The sequence below is a fragment of the Bacillus rossius genome, chromosome 7 (assembly GCF_032445375.1).
Source record: "Bacillus rossius redtenbacheri isolate Brsri chromosome 7, Brsri_v3, whole genome shotgun sequence".
Classification (NCBI taxonomy): domain Eukaryota; kingdom Metazoa; phylum Arthropoda; class Insecta; order Phasmatodea; family Bacillidae; genus Bacillus; species Bacillus rossius.
In genome coordinates this window covers 54,866,835-54,887,015 of record NC_086335.1, presented here as the reverse complement: position 1 = coordinate 54,887,015, position 20,181 = coordinate 54,866,835, and the positions used below count along the sequence as shown (strand labels likewise).

Genomic DNA, 20,181 nt, shown 5'->3' with positions numbered 1-20,181 from the left:
ATGACATGATGGAATGGATAACCAGTATGAAGAACTCTGCGAAAGAAGTGAAGAGTGAAAATAATGAGAGTAAGGACCATCATGAAGAAACGAAGAGCAGGTCAAATAATAGCCTAGAGGAAATGAAGAAGGATCAGGATGAAATGAAGAGTGGCCAGGAAGAAATTAAGAGTGAAATGAAGACCGAAGTGAAGATAAGCCTAGAAGAGAAGAACAGCCAAGAGAAGAATAGCCATGATAAAAACAGTGAAAAGAATAACAGCGAACAGAAGACCGGCTAGGAGAAGACCAGCCAAGAAGAGAATAACAGCAAAATGAAGACCAGCGAAGAGAAGACCAGCGAAGAGAAGACCAACAAAGAGAATGACAGCAAAGAGAATGACAGCAAAGAGAAGAACAGCGAAGAGAAGAACAGCGAAGAGACGAACAGCGAAGAGAAGACCAGCGAAGAGAAGACTAGCGAAGAGAATACCAGCGAAGAGAAAACCAGCGAAGAACACAGCGAAGAGGACATTATCCAAGGAGAGGAGAACAGCCAGGACATAAAGATGAAAGAAGAGCTGAAGAAAAGCACAGAAGTAGTGAAGATGAGTTACAAACTAAGGAATATTGAACAAGAAGAAATGAAGATAAACCAAAGAGAGAGGGGAAAATGCCAAGGAGAACCGAAGAAAGACCGAGAAGAGAAAATGAGAACACAAGGACTCATGAAGAGGGTACACGGAGAAACTAAGTGCAGTCCAGGCGAGACTCAGAAGAACCAAGAGGGCACGAGTAACCGAGATGAGACGAAGAAGAGCCAGGAAGAAATGCTGTGCGAACAAGTAGCTGCGAGAGAAGAAATTGAGAGAAAAGGGGAAGAGACAAGGGAACTATTGGAAGGCAATGAGCAAGACTCTCATGAGTATCGGGCACATCCAAGACAACGGTCGGCCTGGCTCGGGCGGCTGACTGAACGACATTGGGCATCAGCAACGCAGAAGTGTCACTGGGTGACGAGAGAAGCAACATCTACTGCGAGAGAGGGTTATCTGGTGAGACTGTATAGCCCGCGATGGAGGAAAGGCAGGAGGCCTAAACTTCGAGTAGCATGGGGACCTCCAGGAGGAGATGCATTACCTGTTCGGGACGAACAGGTTTAAGGAGGGGGCAATGTTACGATCGCGCTTGGCTGCAGTGCTTGGCATCGCCGCGCTCGTTCGGCCTGTCTGCGCCCCCCTTCCACCCGCATCCTCTCCCTGGTATCTCGTGTCATACTATCTCGCTACATCCTGACCGTCGCAGCGCGCACCTGCCTCAGATCGAGTTACTTAAAAGAGGCCGCACTGCGGAATAAAAGGACTTAGACATGTTTATCGGCGCGTTTTGTGGGAACCCGATGCTTGTTGCGTTTATCGGCGTTCTTTGAGCAGCCGCCGCGTCCTTCGAGGACTCACGACGCGTTTCTGGGCATTTCGACGGCGAAGGTCGCGCGATATCTCGGAGACATGCCCGATTGTTCTGGACGGGAACCCAAGGGCTATATAAGGAGGTTGGGCCGACCTTCGAGAGGATTTCAGTGGGGAGTTCTCCCGCGGCGGAGTTTCCGGGCGATAGTGCCGCGGGTGCGGCAGAGTGGCGAAGTCCCTGGACGAAGGTTCCAGGGCAGGGAGTGAGTGAGTTCAGTGGAGTCGGGAGGTTCCGGGCGATAGAGTCGTGGGCGCGGCGGAGTCCCGAGTGAAGTTGCGAGCGAGTCGTCGTGTGGGATCTCGGCGAAGGGTGTGACGGCGGCGTCGGAGTGCGGCGACGGAGTCCCGCGGCGGAGACCCACGAGGGGTGCTGCGGCGAGAGTTGCGCCGGAAGTGCGGTCCAGCGAGGTGTGTGAAACGAGTGACTGGGGAATTGACCTTTTTTTACGTGTAATTAATTATCTGCCAATTTAGAAGATTATTTGTAAGTGACAAGTAGTGGTAATAAATTAAACTGTGTGTGTGAAATAAAATCTATTAATTGGGCTATCCTTTACGAACCCGCAGGGAAATCGTAACAGTATATAATGTCAATAACAAGACAAAGTTAGGCTTTGAAATCGTGTAGTCTACTCAATAATTTATTTTATTCTAAATCAGACAATGTTACTCCTTCCAAGGTTTTCACACGACTGAGAGCTACGTGCAACTGAGCTTTAGCGTAGAAATGTAGCAACAGCAGCAGTTATCGCAACAAAGTTCTGCTTCCAATCGTATTATCATAACATTTTCTTAATACACATTCACGTAATTCGCCTGTTTCGATTTGCTCTCTCCGAAGAACAGGCCACTTTAATTTCTTGACAATCCCCATTGCTCCATTTACAACCCCTTTTGAAACCGACATATTTCGCCCCAGCATGACCCGGTATTATAAAGCTAACTTCAGGACTGATAATAAACGTTCGCAGTAATATATATGAACATCTTTTGGAACGACAATGTTTGGTGGCTCATCTACAGAGTCATATACTGTTTTCGCATTTTCTGCTGTCATGGTATCGCTGTAAGCATCCACTTGTTACACAGTGGGAGAGATTCAAACTGCAACTCCGTCAGCAAACTCTCCTGTTAAAAGATATTCTGCAACGTTAACATAGCAATTGCATATGATTGGTAGTTAATTCACCAACTCGCAAATTGTTCAACAGATCGATGAATTCACTATCGTAATATGAAAACTGATGTCACAAATCAATTTATGCGTGCAAAACATGATGGTTGAAAAAATAAATAAATGCCAGTGACTTTCAACAGGAGGCAGTTAGTTGCATAATGTCATCAAAGAGTAAAATGATAACTCCCCCAAATAATTAGTTTTACTTCTCACAATGCATTGTAGCTCTGTAAGTAATATATTATGAAAGCTACTATCAAGCTGGTGGACCCAAAACGGCTTCAAAAACTGCATGTCAGTCTCGGCAATTAAGAGTTTCTACCCCATGCGTCGGCGTATTTTAATTATGTTATGTGTCAAATGTCAACTTCGTGATTGGAAAAAAATTCAACGAAGTCGCATGGTTATGTCAGTTGTATTAGTAAATTGTAAGACATAAATGGGATCGTGCCCAATGAACGAATATAGGTTAATACTATTAGAGATAGGGAGTCTTGTTACGAACATCGGGAAGGTAAATCTAGCAAGATCGTGAAGGCGCCACGACTCTTTTTTTTTTTTTTTGCGGAATTGGGAGGATGAGCAAAAGCTTAAACACTCAGTAAAAGAGTTCAGTAATTCATGGAGAATTATTTTCTAACTACGCTGTCGTATTCATAGTCCTGTATTACGTTTTTGAAGGTCCATGTACTTGATTCCACGCCAAGTAGTAAGTTTAATATTTTTTTTAAGATCTATAAGCTGGAGTTACACACCTCACAGTTGCAAATATTTAAAGGGGGTTATCCCCCCCCCCCAAATTATTCCTGTCGCGACAGCCTTGGTGGGTTCTCAGTGACGTGATCGCTAAGCGCGACGGGGTCTTGTGTCGGGGGTCGTGGGTTCAACCCAGTCCCCTGGCATGACACGCGCTTCTTCCTCCCCTACTCTTACTAGGATACCCAATTACCCGTAATTTTAAAACTGTCGAGGGAACCAGTACTTTTTTTTTACATTATTTTCTATGATACACAGTGACAAGGCTAGCAGTTCACGCAATAATAAATAAAAGGCAGAGTTGTGAATAGATGGATCCAGCGAGATTCACCATATTAGTGATAAATTATCTTCATATTAAGAAAGGTTTAAAATATATTTACTTTTATAGATTGTATAAATACGTATAAAAGAACAACACACGAATAAATAACGTCAGAGTCTAGGTATAAAACTGTCGAGGGAACCAGTACTTTTTTTTTTTTTTTTACATTATTTTTAGGATACACAGTGACAAGGCTAACAGTTCAAGCAATAATAGATAACAGGCACAGTTGTGAATAGGTGGATCCAGCGAGAGTCAGCATATTAGTGTGATAAATCAGCTTGATATTAAGAAAAGTTTAAAAAAATATATATTTACTTTTATAGATTGTGTATAAATACGTATAAAAGAACAACACACGAGTAAATAACGTCGGAGTCTAGGTAAATGATACGTTCCACTGCACAGTTCCAAAAAAAAAAAAGACGTAATTCACCGACACGTGACCACGAAGGTTGGGTGTTTGAACCGGGTTGGTGGATGGAATGCCGGCTAGTGCTGACGCCGGAAGACGCGCCGGCGCGCGAAGGGACCGCCCACGCTCACGATGTCGGTGACGGGGCCTCCGGGGTAGCGCCGCACCTCCAGCAGCCTGAACCTCCGCCTGTCCACGGGGCAGGTGGCGCTGCGCCGGGTCCACCTGGTGATGCAGCACGCGCAGAAGCTGTGCCGGCACTTGAGCGGCCGGCCGACGTGCTGCGAGCGGAACGGCGACAGGCAGATGGGGCAGCGCTCGGGCGGCTCCCGCTGCTCCCGGGTTGAGTGTCCCGGGGCGGGGGCGGGGGTGGTGCCGCCGCCGCCCTCCTCCGGCGCGCGCCGCCGCCCGTCCGCCTCCACGTCCAGGTTCCAGAAGAAGGAGCAGCTCCCGCCGCGGCCGTGGACGACCGGTATGTTGCCGTCGCGGCTGTGGGTGGCCGAGATGTTCCCGTGCCGGCCGCGGGTCACCGAGATGTTCCCGTGCCGGCCGAGGCTGACGGAGGTGTTCCCGTGCCGGCCGAGCCTGACGGAGGTGCTCCCGTGTCCGCCCAGCTCGACCGACATGTTCCCGCGCCGGTCGATGCTGGCCGACATGTAGGCCGCGTCCTCCGGGCCCGCGGCGGCGTCTTCCTCCCCGCTCCCCTCGGGGGCGGCTCCGTCCTCGGCCATCTCTCTCTCTCTCTCGCTCTCCGACCGCGCGCGTCCTCCGCTCCAGTGAACGTGTGTGCAAACTCGCTTGTCGAAACACGATATTTTACATTAATTTATCGGAAGAGAAACATATAAAAATGAAAACATACGTAGAATATTGATGTCACCAGGAACGCAAAACAAAAAAAAAAAAAAAATAGTGTTTACACATCTAAGAGGAAATTCACAAAGAGAAGTTTCGCAAGTCCGAAAAAAATGGATTCCGCTATTTTTTCTATGGCTTTATTTGATTTTATCTGATTACGTCAGCTTGTTGAGGATATTTGCCAAAATTATAACTCATCATCACCTTCTACCGAATTGCGAGTACCACTTATCAGTACAAAGAAGGGAAAAAAAACTGGACTGTTTAGGAGTGCACGGCCGTTGGTTTAACGCGAAACTTCTCCGGCAAAGAGTCGCTTTTAGCGGGGGCTGAGGCCGACATACTGGTTATTAAGTTTTCCATGGGTAACATCTTAGCTTCTGTTAAGAGTAATTTCGTGAATGGAAGGGAAATGTGTGACAACGGTGCTGCCATCTGTAGCGGATGGCGCGAACCAGAGTTCACAAAGTCGAGAGGGAAAATTATAGTATTAACAGTTTTAGTGAATTATAACAAGATGGGCAGTCATTAATAAAATTCATTGTCGAAAATCAGGTCCAAAGCCGTCGACGTGGAACCTCCGACAGCGAATTCTAGCGGCAGGTGCGGGAATTACGTGGGATTCGCATCCAGAAATTCAGGTGAAAACACAATTTGCGTAAATTTATCACGCTCGGCATTAGTTTAAAGAATTCCGCGTTAAAATTACATGTCAGAGTTTCGTATTATAATAATATTTGCAATATGAGAACACATTGATTTGCTCGTTACCGAGGTTAGATCTTATACATCTCACATTTTAAAACAAAAAAAAAATAACACTGTTTAGAGGATATCCATTATTACTTTAGTCACTAGATATGGAATCACTGCGCTACCATGTTTTGGGTCGTGAGTCAATTGGAATGGGAAGGACCGAGAGCGCTGCCTCTTCCCTCTCTTTAAAAAAAAAACCCTCCGCCATGGTTCGTATGGCGGTCCTGATTTATATCCCCGTACCCTTATGATACGCCCCAATATATGTTCGGGAACAGTCTTGCGCGCGAGACAAGGCGGCAGATCGACTAGAGCAGCGGTCGACCCTAGGTATGTGAATCAGTATGTGACCGGCTCGGGTGGTGGTACTCCTGACGCTTGGAGCGAGCTGTGAGGAAGAGCTGACGCGGCGAGCGGCGCTACAGGTCCGGTACCAGCCCGGATAGCTTGGAGGGGTTTTACTGGACCTCGGCCGTATCACGGGCTCTCTGGGGGATTGAGCGCAGGGTGTCGACAAGGAAAAAATATTTCGTACCAACATAGGCGAGAAAAAAGTACTAGATTTGAAAAAAAAAAAAAGTACTAAATTATAATTTGTTATGGTTTTAACAATTTAGGAAGTTATTATGACATTGCAATGCTCTAACTTAAATATCACACCACGCACACGCACACACACACACACATATTCCATAGTTTTTAAAAATAATTACGCTTAATAATAAAACATATCGGAGTTACTGTAATAATATTATATTAAACAAAAAAGTACTATATCTGTACTTGACCACTAAAAAACTTATAAAAGTAGTAGATCTAGTACGAAAGTACTAACTGTGGACACCCTGGATTGAGGAGTCCCGGAAAAAAGCGCCGGCAGAAGTGGGCCTAAGGGTGTCAGGGCGTAGTCAACTGTCTGGTTGGCTGATTGAGCATGTGAGGGAAAAGGGGGGGGGGGGGGTTCCCCTGGCGGTGGCGATGCTGGGATGGGTAGTCTCAGCCTCTCATCACAGCTGCGGGCCCTCACCTACTTTCCCGACTGCGACAGGATTGTTTAACAATCTTGAAATTTGTGCATAGTCACAGAATCTAATAATTTGGTGCAGAGTGGTAATTTTTTATCAACTTTTGAAAAGATTCCCGGTAGCTCGAAAACTGTGACACTTTATTTGTTCAGAATCGTTATTAATAGAGTGGCCTATCGACTTTCTTCGGCTTGACGTTGAGTTCTGGGACATTCTGTACACATAGTCTAGTCTTGCTCCGACAATCTGTTCGAAGCGAGAACTACTGCTGCGGGTGGTATTCCGCAACCACGGAGGCATTAGGTCTTACCTCCATGCCCGTGACGAAGGAAACTGCTCCTAACGCAATCCACCAGAGGACATCCCCCCGACGCGCGTCGAGAGAAGCTATTTTAAGGTCAAACACGCTTGTGTGGATTTATTTTCCTTCCATCCCGACAGCATATCCCGGCACTCTGGGGAGGAGAGGCGGTCTGGTACGTAAAATAAACGCATTTCCTCAGTTTCTGTTCCAGACTATATCTCGGGCGTCCGACGCTATCGTTCCGACTCCGCTAGATTCTGTACGGCTACGAAAATAGCCCGGCGAACCAAAATTCTCTAAACCAAAACGAGCTAAAGAATACAAGGAAAATATCTGGCCCTACTGTGTCTCAAGATAAGACACATGAAGCCCTACGTATTTTTAGAGACCCATTCTGTCCATCTGTGATTTATTTTCTGTATGCGCTTCTTCGGAAAGTTTGGCACGGTGACTCAAAGCAAAAAAAAAAAAAGCGGTTATCGTACCACTGTTTCGCACATAACTTTGTTGTTTGTTGGTTTCCATAACGCAATCACTGCAACAGCCTGTTACCTTATTGTAGGCTACCACATCACGTTGATTTGTTATCATTTTATTGTTATTATAATTATTATAGATCGCGATATATATAACGCGATACCTACCTTGCATATGTTGTTATTCACTAAAAACATTTTGCTACAGATATTCTCTAAGTGATGCGTAACGGTTGTAAGAGTTGCGCAAGTGACAATAATTACAAACACTCGCGTAAATTTTGACACCCATTGTAGTTACCATTAGTGAACAGCTGTTGAAAATATTGGTAAGAGAATAGAATAACAAATGCAAGTAAGGTATCGTGTTTAATGTTCCGAAATAGTCCTTAAATTATAGTAATGACGAGGAAATGGCGTGTGAGACCAAGCCCTATGACTATAGCTGATAAGTTTTTCCTATGTCAAAAAGAAGTGTAGGTAGAGATATCTGTGAGAAAAATGTAAAAATTCAATATAATTGTTAGAGTGGGGAAACAGGTTCGAAAGGATAGCCCAATTAATTAGCTATGGTATTATTTAATAATCAATATACACACTACTAAGATATGACAATTTAACTGTTTGTCCATAAATTAATTACTTTTTCATTGATTTCCACAGTAAAATAGAGGAAGAAATTTGTCATTTTTGAAGTTATAAATATGGAAATTGGTGTTAAGGCTTCTGTTTACAAATAAAAGTCAGTTTGTTGTATCAGCATTTTTCGTAATTCTTCAAAAATAAGAATCAAATACTGTCCCATCGGGCCCACGGATACTCATTTTATTTTACTTAAAATGGTACGATAAATGTTACTTAGCAAGCCAACTGCTGTCTACACCATTTTATGTCACACTATTACTGCCAAATGATCCACTATGACCCGTAAATAATAATAAAAAAAATTCTGAAACTATATAGTGTTAACGTAAAAAATGGACCGCCGAGAAAGTATTTATTTGTTGGTACACCAGGTTGTGTTAGCATGTTAGGGGAGATGGTCACGCGCCATTTGCTGCCATGACTGGCCAATCTCGCCGCAAAGCGCTCGATGCACGTGTACCCTCTCCCTGATTGGCTAAACCCCCAGCATGACTGGGAGTATAGGCTTTGGCCTTGAACGCACCTAGGTCTCTTCCTAATCCAGATATACTCCTACAAAATACACTTCGTTTCAGTTGGTTAGGAAATAAAATAGCATTATATTCGGTGAGAGAATTTGCGAACCGATAGTTATCGGGACAGATGTACAGGCTGGATGTGGGCACGAGCTCCAAGAGCGCAGGGGCGCTAAGGGCGACACTGGTTAGCGCGTCACACGCCTCTTCGCCTCTACGAGCCAGGCACCGAAATGGCGTGCAGTCTTATCGTCGGTTAAATGCGCCTCTGTGGGACTTTTAAGGCCGCATTACCTGCCAGCAAGTCCGGCTACAATGTTCCAGGCGCAACTGTACTGCCCCTAATGCCTTCCCTCTTCCGTTTCTCTCCTCCCAGCCACAGGAAGAACACACCCTTCGCCATCAGGACTACCCTACAGAGCTTCTCGGAACTGAGGGACAACGAAACCGCAGAAGCGAAGAGGACAGAGACAACAGGGCACGCGATCATTTACTTGACAAGCAGTCGTTAGCCTCGCATTGTCCATTCCACTGCAAATTCCAGTTGAATCGCAGCATCGCGCAGTCCAGCCACCTTCACAATATATATCGGCCATCAAATCGCCACGGTATGAAGTTCAAGTGAACACTAAAAATTGCAGGTATTTCCTAATCCTAAAACACAATTAATTAAAAAGGGGAAATATCACTCCTTTATACCGCAAAGGATTGTGGTCACACGAAAGAGAGTTTCAGCAAAAATGAGAAACACAGCCCAACATTATTAAATCGTAAAAGTATTATAAGTGTATTTTCAATATGAGAACTAGATATTGATCACTGGCGGGTATTACAACACTCACTCGTTTTTTTTTAATACCCTTCATAACTACATGATTACTTCCCACATCAACTGCCAGAGGTAAGCACGTGTTGAGAAGACTGCAAGTCACCGCTCTACCACTCTGTCTCTGGAGTAGAGCGCCTGACTTGTGACTTGTAGGACCCGGGTTCGCGCCCCGGCTCCTCCAAGGCGGATTGTCTCAGGCAAATGGCGGCATTTGTCTGAAGGAATAGAATCCCTTGCAACAAGTCAGGCTACCAAAGAAACGGTGGGTGTAACAGAAAAAAACCTTCCAGGTGGCTTCCAAATGGGGAGCCCGTTTCTTTTCTTGGGCTCCCCATGCGGTGGCCATTCCGGGGGTTTCTCCGGGGTCGCGGAGTTTAAATATATATATATATATATATATATATATATATATATATAGTTTTGTGTAATGAATATTATATAGAAAACATACGGTTAAATTAGTGTGTATCAGTCAGTGATTGGGTCGCACGTGGAGATGCAACTTCTTTACAAGGAAAATTTTTTAAAAATTTGTAAAATGTGACATAATTTTATGGTGGAATATTAAAGATATTTTCTACACTTCCTTAAACCATTTGCAATACTTTATATAGAATTTACCATACCTACACCCTTTTTGGCATTTTCCACTGTCCGAAATGTACAAGTCGTAGACATTACAATGAGACTAAATTTGTATAGAAAAGTTGCAATGGCTAATAAATGTTATTAGTCAGACAGCTTATATAAATGTTGAGCGGTTTGTAAACGGGCTCCGCTTACCCGGGCACACATACAGTGTTCAGAGCTTCAGGAAAAAACAACACGATTTCAAAACTACTCAAGATAATCCGAGTGGAGGTCTGCTAACGAAAAGCATTTAAAAGTTTTCTGAGGGTCGAAAAGTACTTTTGATTTTGGATTAAGTTTTTAAAATGTATTTTTAGAAGAGTTGAAATGGGTTAAAACACAGGTTTTCAGAGTAATTTTTAGGCGTAAAAAAAACCGGTACAGATTCATGAAAGCACTTAAGGGACTTGCATTACACCTTTATCTTCATTTCTGCGCAATGCAATGTTAAGGTAAGCGCTCGAATTTCACAGTTGTTTTGTGGACGACGAGAAGACAGCGCGCCAGCTCAGAGGCGACACCGCGCTAGGAGCACCAGCGAGCGTCGCGCTTATCATCCCGCCTCACTAACACAGATACACCCCTGGCGAGGCGGGCTCAGCGACCAGCTCGAGGAGGTGTCGGGAAACAGCGCGAGCAAACACCGCGCGGCACAGAGGCCGCCGAGGCGGGAGGCGGCTTGTCTTGTCTGTCTCCTCGCGGGACGAGGCCGCGCACCGCAATCCCCGCTGTCGCCTTCGCAAAACAAGGGCGCTCGAGTACTGATCACGCAACAGGCACGCCGGCATTTCCCTCGCGGTTCGGGAAGAGCGTGAACTTACGTATACACGTTAGAAGTGTCATACTTACTTGGTAAAATAAAATAAAAAAAACTAACTTTAATTTTGCATGCAAATAATTAATGTAAATAAAATAATAAAAGGCCTGGGGTGGTATCATAAATACGGTTCGTAGAGTATAAATTCTATCAAATTAAGAAAAAAATTACATAAATAACCTGTTAATCAATATTAATAAAACACGGTTAAAATTAATAAATAAATCAAAAATATGCTGAATGATTATTCGAATTTAATGATTTATTAAAACTAAGGCAAATAAATTATACTTATATACGGGAACATAACCTCACTTATGTAAATATGTACACTTAAAAAAGGTTATGAACACAATCTCTGCACTAATATTCACAATAAATATTTTTTTGTTTTGTTTTAATAAATAAAGTATAAGATTTAAAAGCACATTTTTTATTTGTATTAATTTGTATGAAGCTTTTTTTTTTCATCCTGTGCAAATTGCGTAGCATTTTGCGCGCGCATCGTGAAATTTCACGCCCTTCATTTTTTTTTTTTTTTTTTTTTTACAAGACAAGGCGCCTGAAACACCGAGTGTGACGAGAAGCCCCCCGTGAAGATCGCTGTAACAGTTGCGAGGCGATGCGTGCGGACAGGGGAACACTACTGACCTTCCTGCGGCCCGACGGAGCGGATCTGCTGCGCGGCCTGCAGTGCCGTCACCTCGTGCTCCAGCACCGCCGAGTCGCCGGAGGCCGGGCGGCAGCGGGGCAGCAGGAGTGCCAACAGCACCAGCCGCATGTCCGTGTTCCCCCTGCAACCACGCCGCCCACACGCCGTCAAGGCCTGCCATGCGCACGCGTGTGCACATGCCCTGTGCGAAGTCGGTCCACAAATGAGATCTCTTACTGGTCATTTCATTTCGCGATATATCCGACATCTGTAGGCAGTGTTAGTAACTATATTAACTAACAAATGACTATCCCGTGATACCAGACCAGCAGTTTGTAAGCACAGTATTTATTTCCTTTTGTTGTTTTGTTGTTGGGAGGAATGATTTTTTTTTTTTTTTAAATATTTCTTAGGATATTGTAGAGGGAGAGGGGATGTATACCCTAATTCCCAAACCGACCACCTGCGATAGCCCCTAATCGGCTTCCCTAAGGCCCCTTTCAACAATGACACGTAAACGGAGACGGATCTCACGGAACAGAGTTTGTACAACAGCACCCAGACGGAGACGGGCACTGATGAGCTCTTCCGTTTACGTTGCTCCGTGCGACCAATAGAAGCCATGTTTTTGTCCTAAATACATACGTTAAAATTTATTTCTAGTGCAAGCATATCCAGTGTTATATTATTAGTTTGAAGTTTATTTTTATTATTTATGTAAATTGTGCTCGTGCAATGATTTAGAAGCATTATATATATATATAATTAAATTAATACTTCGTAATATTGAAATTCAATCCCATTGGTTGCCATTTGTTACGTTTCCGTATAATGAGGAAGCAGGAGACACTATAATGAAATGTTCCCGGAGTTCCGTTTTATAGCCATATCTTTAATATGGTTGCATTGAATTGGAAAATGTAATATGACGGACGTGCGAAGTGATATTTTATTGTTCGGCCAGGTCGGACGGTCACGGCGGATAATAAATTGACAGTCCAACTAAACTGCCCAAACGTTAGGCTAATGTAAATACATATAATTTTTGACGTCACGTCTAATAAATCGGTCAACGCCGGCTGCACGCACGAAAAAGGATGACTCATTGTCCCGTCACGCACATTGTCCCGTTACGCTTTGTCCCGTTACGCTCATTGTACGCTTGCGCCGCATCTATCTCTCTTCCACTCGACTGGAACAACCATCGATTTGACTTTTTCGAGGCACATTAAACTTGAAACACTCCCATTCGTTTCCTACTTTTCCTGTCATCGTCGTAGCCTTAACAGAACAACACAGATTGGAAGAAGTTAAATAGCAAACATGTATAAAAGTTATAGTTAAAATAATCTGTTCGTTAGAGTAATTAATGAGTGCAAATAAAAGTAAATTTATCAATTAAATTGTAGATTTCATTTCACTCCTTCTTTGTATCCATACAAAATAGTGATAATTCAATAAAAAAATATTCAATTTCATTCATAAAATTATGCAGTCATTTCATCAATGTTTTGTTATGACGTTGTCACGTTAAAACTATCGTCCGTAAACCGACTTTACAGACAACCAATTTTTTTTTCCCCACGTGCGGCGAATGCGTGCACGCATCTACGCACGTCAGAGCATCCCGCGAAGTCCACTTCCTGTCGGGCAGGCGTCTCCCCGCCCGCACACCACGCCGCGGGCGCCGACGCCAGGTGACTGACGCCCGTGGTCGCCCCGCCGTGTCGCTGCGGCTACGCCCCTCCAGCACCCGAGGGCACAAATGGTCGCGTCCTCAGGCTCCCTCCGTGACTCTAGTAGGGGGGGGGGGGGTCCCCTTTGGCTTGGAGGGGGGAAGTACCCGGTCACGTGACGCGCCTGGCGATCGCGCGGAGTCTTCTTCCTGCCGTCATGCGTCAGCTGCGACGTGCGAGGCAAGAGAGAAAGAGAGAGAGAGACAGATAGAAAGAGAGAGAAAAAATTACTCTTTCGCACGCCCCGGGTGCAGGGCACGTTCTTTTATATCTCTAATTTGACAGATCTTCAAAGTAGAGCCACTGTTGTTTGTAAACAACTTCGCGTGGTACGTAAACAAAGCATCACGTGATGCTTTGCAAATGACGGTGGCGTTGGTGCTACTTCTGAAATGCGTCAAAAATGCGAGACAAGTCGCTTTGATGCAGACTTCGCCGGCTTTGCTTCTTTCTTCCCGTCTCTCCTGCTGTTGACAGGATGACGTCACCACCCCACTCGTGAAACCAATTACGGCCAATTAGCAGCGACGGAAGAGCTGAGGAAAAGGCGAGACGATCTCCTGACACCACTGTAATCGTGGTCGGCGCTTTGCAGACTTTTTTTTTTTTTCGCCTCGGTACGAGTAACGTAGTCACAAAATAATACAAACTTCATTATCTAAAGACCAAATACGTAATTACTGATAACTGCAGCACCTTTGCAGGAGGCTTAGACGCTTCTGGCTCGCTATGTCTTGAGTCAACTCTCAGTGTTTTATTGCTTTAAGCTTTCTGCAAGTCCTACATATCCTACTCGCGAAACGACCGCGTGACGTCACGTCTTCCTCAAGAGGGAATCAGATGCCACCATTACTTAATTTTATTTTAAAGAGATAACGATTTACCACGCATTTTTCTTTGGGCCAAGCTAGTCTACGAAACAGCATAACTTCTTCATACTATGTTGGTAGGAAGACGTATGTCTAAGGAAACGTAGTTACATTCTAACGAATCGTGGTCGGTCTGTGTTCTCATTGACCCATTCGAGAATCATACAAGCGTCTTTCACCGGGCAGAGCTAGGGAGGTGGTTAGATTCGGCAGACACGAACACAGCGTATTGAAGCTTAATTAAAAAAAAAAAAAAAAAAAAAAATTTCTTGATGTAATAACATCAATAAATGAAAATTTATTTCGTTTGGGCACGTGACGAACATTAATTGATTGATTTTTCAATGGATAGAGGTGGCGCAGCAAGTGTGTGTGTAGGGGTGGAGGGGGCTGATAGAGGCTATAATTTAATTTTTGAGGGTATATTTATGTTTACTTAGATACTTAAGTTCACGTGTTTAAACTTGTTTTTAATCAAACAATGTATAAAAATATTGAAGTTCGTTATTTGAGACCAAAGTTTGTAAAATATTCCAAGGCCAATCTCTGACCTATATAACATCGTGTTTAGCATCTGCGTATTTTCTTTGTACGACACAGTGGTAATAATCTGGACTGCATTCATCATCAACTAGGGGCATGCAGATTTCGCGAAAAGATTTTGAGACTAGATGAAAGTTAAAAAAAACTATAGCATCGTCTGTGTTTCGTGATTGGGCGAGTTTCTCCCAGGTGCATATCGATTGTTACAACTCCAACCACAGTGATTCAGTGCGGAAGTAAAAGGATCCTGAGTGGCCCGGTCAAATAAGGCAACGACTTCTCTCGCAGACGGCCGCCAATCACAAGGAAGAAACCACAGGTGCGGGTATACCTTGTTGCAGTCTAATAAATGTTCAGATCTTTTCGCGAAAAATGCCTGCCCCTATTTATCATCATCATGATCTTTCCATAATCTCCGTCATTAACTCCATTATCATCATAATGATCACCATCACACCTCCCGAACCAAAACATCTGCAGCGCCACTGGCACAGGACGGTGAACCACGAGCACGCCTGCTACCGGCGAGAGGTCGAGAGGTCGAGAGGTCGAGAGGTCGATGGCGACCGCGCCCACGCTACTTCCGTCGCGAGGATTCGCCGCTGCGTGACGCAGCTACCTGCACGCCGAAGCGCAACGAGTTGGCATTTGGTCGACCCCTTGCGTTGCGATTTTGCATCTTGCGTACCTACTTTGTAAGCGAGTATTTGACATTGTCGGCCGTGCCTGGTGCCTGTCGGTCAACTGCCGTGCCGCCTATCACGAACCCGGACTGAAGGAGTGATCACACGGGCAGAGTTAACGGGATAACAACTGGGGCAAGTGTGTAGAGTCGCGCTGTTATCCTCGCGTGGACAGTTGGGAAAGTACTTGGGAGAGTACTCAAGCTGGTAGTTGGAAGAGTAGAGTGAGATAGCGAATGTGGACAGTAGTTCCTCCACTCTCCTTCCCCCGCCACTGCCATTTTACACTCACGGCTCACCAGCCCACGTACTTCACCTGTGTGAACCGGTGCAGTCTAGTAGAGGAAAAGTGGCCAGCTAGTTCGAGTAGATTAGGTTGGCCGGTCCTTCGGCATGAGTAGGAGTGATGATTAGAGACCGGAAAAATTCGCGAATTCATTTCGTGATAGGCTAAAATAAAAATCGTTATACTACCTCAGTGCCGCCTCTGCTATTGGTTCACAACTCACCTGGATGACTCTGGGCCAATGAGAAACACCTGACCAAAGCTTTATCGAATCACAGGCTGCTACGATGGGACGTCTCACAAGACAGCAGCCAATGAGTGGGTGACATTTGACCGAGTGTACGTAGAACTATGGAGTTCATCCTAGGGGTCATTGAACCCGCGAATTTTTCCGGTCCCTAATGATGATTGGGATTGCCGGCCATCTTATTGGATTGTGAGGTCACGGCGGCCATCTTGGATGGCCTTGACATTAACTTTCGATCTCGAAGTTCAAAATTAGATCAAATTGACTCAAAATTCGCCCAAATTGACTCAAAGTTTCCAGTTTTTAGTGAAACGTATCCACTAAAAGATCTCAAAAAAATTCTAAATTCTAAAATTCCCTATTTTGAGGGGGAAAATATCGTTTCCAGGGAAGATTTCCCATTTTTCTCCTAAAATAAATTTGGAGGTGCAATTTTCCTCAGAGAGGGGCCATTCTCCTCAGAGAGTTGGATATTTCTCTCAGAGGGAAGCAATTTTCCTCAAATAAGGCCAATTTTCCCAAATCACTTCCAAACTGATACACAAAATCTAGTAGTGAAAAATCTCGGCCGTGTTCGTTAATGGGAAATATCCGACCAAAGGGGTACAAATGGGGAAGGTTTTTTGAAACACAAAAATCGCTTTAACTCCTATAATATGAATATCACATCCTCACGTTCGTAAATCTTATCATTTTTATCGATTTTTGCAAATACCAACCATTACTGCAAGGTGTTGAGAAAAACTTGGGCTTGAAAAAATATGATAAATAAAACTTCCCTACCATGTACTCTTTTGAATAAATGTTTATTATTGTTTAACGTTTTAAATATTGTTGAAAACTTCTATCTGAAAAATATTTTTTATAGTAAATCATTACTGCAATGGGTAAAATAACAAGGATAGAAAGACAATAAAAGTCATTATTTTTTTTATAGATATACTATCGAATCCATTATAATTTATTGTAAACTCCTAAACTTTATCTGAATGTTTTGGCTCAAACAATTTTCGATGAAATGAACTATTAACCGTATAAACAGGGGTTTAAAAAATAATTTCGTTAATATCATATTCATCAGAATTTATTATCATCTTAATATTACCTTAAACATTTGTCCAAAAAAAAGATGAAAACTAGTGTTTGGAAGAAAATAATTGCATAACTACCTTAGTAGGCATAATAATATGAAATTAGTTAAGACATTAAATGCTGGGTGCATTAAATTAAAAACATTCAAAATATTTTCGCAGCGTGGAATATGAGAAAATGTTAAAATGGATCTTTTTTTGAATATTGTCGAACATATAGGTTGTTATGTACATAAAGTTCTTAAATTTTTCCAGGAGTTTATAAAAGTGTCCAAAACAATTCCAGAAGAAAAACAGTTACTTCGAAATCTACCTACGCCTTTAAGTTGTGCCGAAAGGCGTTTTTTCCCCTTCCTTTCACGCCTGTGTTCAGTTGTTGGGCAACACGCAGTGTGTTGAAACTCGCCTCTCACTCACGTAATTGGGTTTGTTTGAAGCGGTCTGTGCCACTTCGATACACTCTTGGACTGCGTATTATACATTTTTTATGGCGGTTGTAAAGCTACCGGTCACTGCTTGATCGATGCATGTTTTGTCGGCATACGCATATTAATTTCCTCATTTCGGTAATAAGTTTCCCACATCCGATTTATGCCTAGGGCATTTTCTCCATAACAGTTTTTTTTTTTTAACGAGACTTTAATACAAATATCCCAGTTAAATAATACCCTACACCCTGTTAGAAACACTCAAAATACATATAAGTTAAGCAGATTTACACAGGTTGCCTTGAAAAAAAAATTAATATTTTTGAGAGGTAGGCGTCAAAGGCGTTTAAGTCGGAGTGAATGTATAACTTGTCTCAAATTTCACAGTGTTCAGAAGTAGTACTCACCAGCGCTACCTTTTTTTCTAGGGATGGGGGAATATTTACTGTCGCGGCGACCACCATGTCGCAAGTAGCGGTCGTCGCGACTGTTACCGCAAGTCGCAGGGCCAGGCCACAACCCGCGACAGCGCGGATGTTACGTCACGTCGCTCTCTCCCAGAGCAGCGCCACGCGTGTCGCTACGAGTAAAGACGCCGCTCCATAGATGGCGACTTGCCGCGGGGAAGTCGCAGTCTACTGGGCAGCGACACGCGACAAAGGGCGTCCAGCGACACAGGAGCGACACAATCGTGGCCAGTTGCTCTCTACGAAATAACATGCGACTATAACCTTATTTAAGGTTATCGTCACCCACGGAATGACTGAACAAAACAAGGATCCATTATTTTTATTGCACCAAAGTACAGCACTTCCTAGTTTATGACAAATTTGAGACAATTTACGTGAATAAAAACAATTATCCGGGTACAGTTCACTAGAAAACAAAAAATCGTAATTGTACTTTGCGTACTTTGCGAACAAAGTAAATTTTTGGCGAAAAGATAACCGGCTATCTCATGATTCTTCTGCTGCGAGTTTATTATTGGGGTGTTTTCCCCAAAGGCAAGCCCCATGAGAGTTTAGACTCAGCTATCTCCTGTTTCAGTTTACGGGAATGAATTTTCAGAACAGAGAGGGCACTCAATATATCAGGTTACTGAGAGCGCTAAGACAGACTTGGATGAGCGCCTAGTGATACTTTTAGGATGGGGCTTCTATCAGACAACCACACATTGTACGTTTTTTTTTTTTTTTTTGCAAATGGAACAGAAATATTCATGTAACATTACAGATATTTGCAAATACATAGGTACAATTACATGAAAACAACTGTATCACTACAAAATAGTGATCCCAATATTACTGGGTTCGGATTCTTATCCGGGCATTCATGCTTTGTATTGTCCCAGTACCTCCAATAGTTTAAGTTATTTGTAAACCGTTACCTGAATAACTTTCCAGTTATAACCGTGGACATTGAAAAGAAATAAGAGTCCAATTATTGAATAATCGATACTATTTTCCGTGGTTTAAAAAAAATTAGGCTCGAATGAAACATCAATTAAAATATAAAATTATGTGCCAATTTTCGTAAGAATTTTTTTACTATTAACTGGAAAAACGTATTACATATACGCAAAAAAAACATTGCCATGAATTGTACAAAGTTAAAATATCTTTCTTGTAGTGTTGCAAACTATTTCTTGGCAACTGGTTTCCAAAGGAATATATTTTTTAAAAGTACAGAAATTTATTGTTCTGTGCAGGTTAGGTTGAGAAAAGGATGGCAATGATGCTGGGATCGGTTACCTCAGCCTCACTTTGTAACCCCACCTCGAACACATCCGGGTCGTGATGAAAAGGCGTATCTTGTTTTCCTACGGCTTAGGAGTCCACGCCACACCAGAACTCTTCCGTAATGGGAGTACATATACACTGGTCCCGCAAGGGATTGATTGGCGTGTGATAAATTTAAGCAGAATAGATTTCTGAAACACATACATATACTACTGTTGACTCATCCCAGATATCCTTTCGAATATATATATATATATATATATATATATATATATATATATATATATATATACTTATGAAGCTGCAAAACAAATTGTGCTTTTTTAATACAAAAGGTAGCAGAGTCTCCACCGATGTTAGTGCAATTTGACACCTACACGTATGGTGTATTCTTACTACTTTCTGTGGTAGGTAAGTTATATAAATATATTTATGTATGCTTACATAAATGAATGGTTAATTTTACTGCATCATTTTGTAAATCTACACAAACAATGAGCAAGAAAATTTTTACTTCCTTCCTTAAATTAAAATAAAAGTGCAACTTTTAGCTGTTTGTTAACAATCTGGGTTTTAGAGAGATTATTAATTTTATATCATTTTAATGATAAGTAAACATCTGTAACAATTACAATCTAAGTAGGTAATTTAGCGGAGTACCGATCCACGACCTATTGATGGACAATCTAACGTCTTAACATCTCGACTATATTTCACATTAATTAATTATGTAATGATTATAATACCTATTTCATAACGATGTGCTACATATTCAATAACCTAATGATAGGTGCGTTTTTTGCACACGACGCACGTTTATTTCTGCAGTTACATAGATACCTACTTGTAATTTTACATATGCCATTTAACACGAGTTATTAAACTAAAATATGAACATTTGTGTATTTAACATTAGTTTTAAATTAACATA

General features: G+C 42.8%; 1 protein-coding gene across 1 annotated transcript in view; it reads right to left on the bottom strand.

The window, feature by feature from the left end:
* Positions 1-15,455, bottom strand: part of LOC134534566 (uncharacterized) — a 29,356-nt gene extending 13,901 nt beyond the window's left edge. The window contains exons 1-3 of the mRNA XM_063373047.1: positions 15,396-15,455; positions 13,245-13,372; positions 11,628-11,770 (exon numbers count right to left, since the gene is read on the bottom strand). Of these exons, the coding sequence (XP_063229117.1) occupies positions 11,628-11,770; positions 13,245-13,372; positions 15,396-15,455 (331 nt within the window). The remainder of the gene's footprint in view (positions 1-11,627; positions 11,771-13,244; positions 13,373-15,395) is intronic.
* Between the last annotated feature and the right edge of the window lie 4,726 nt (positions 15,456-20,181).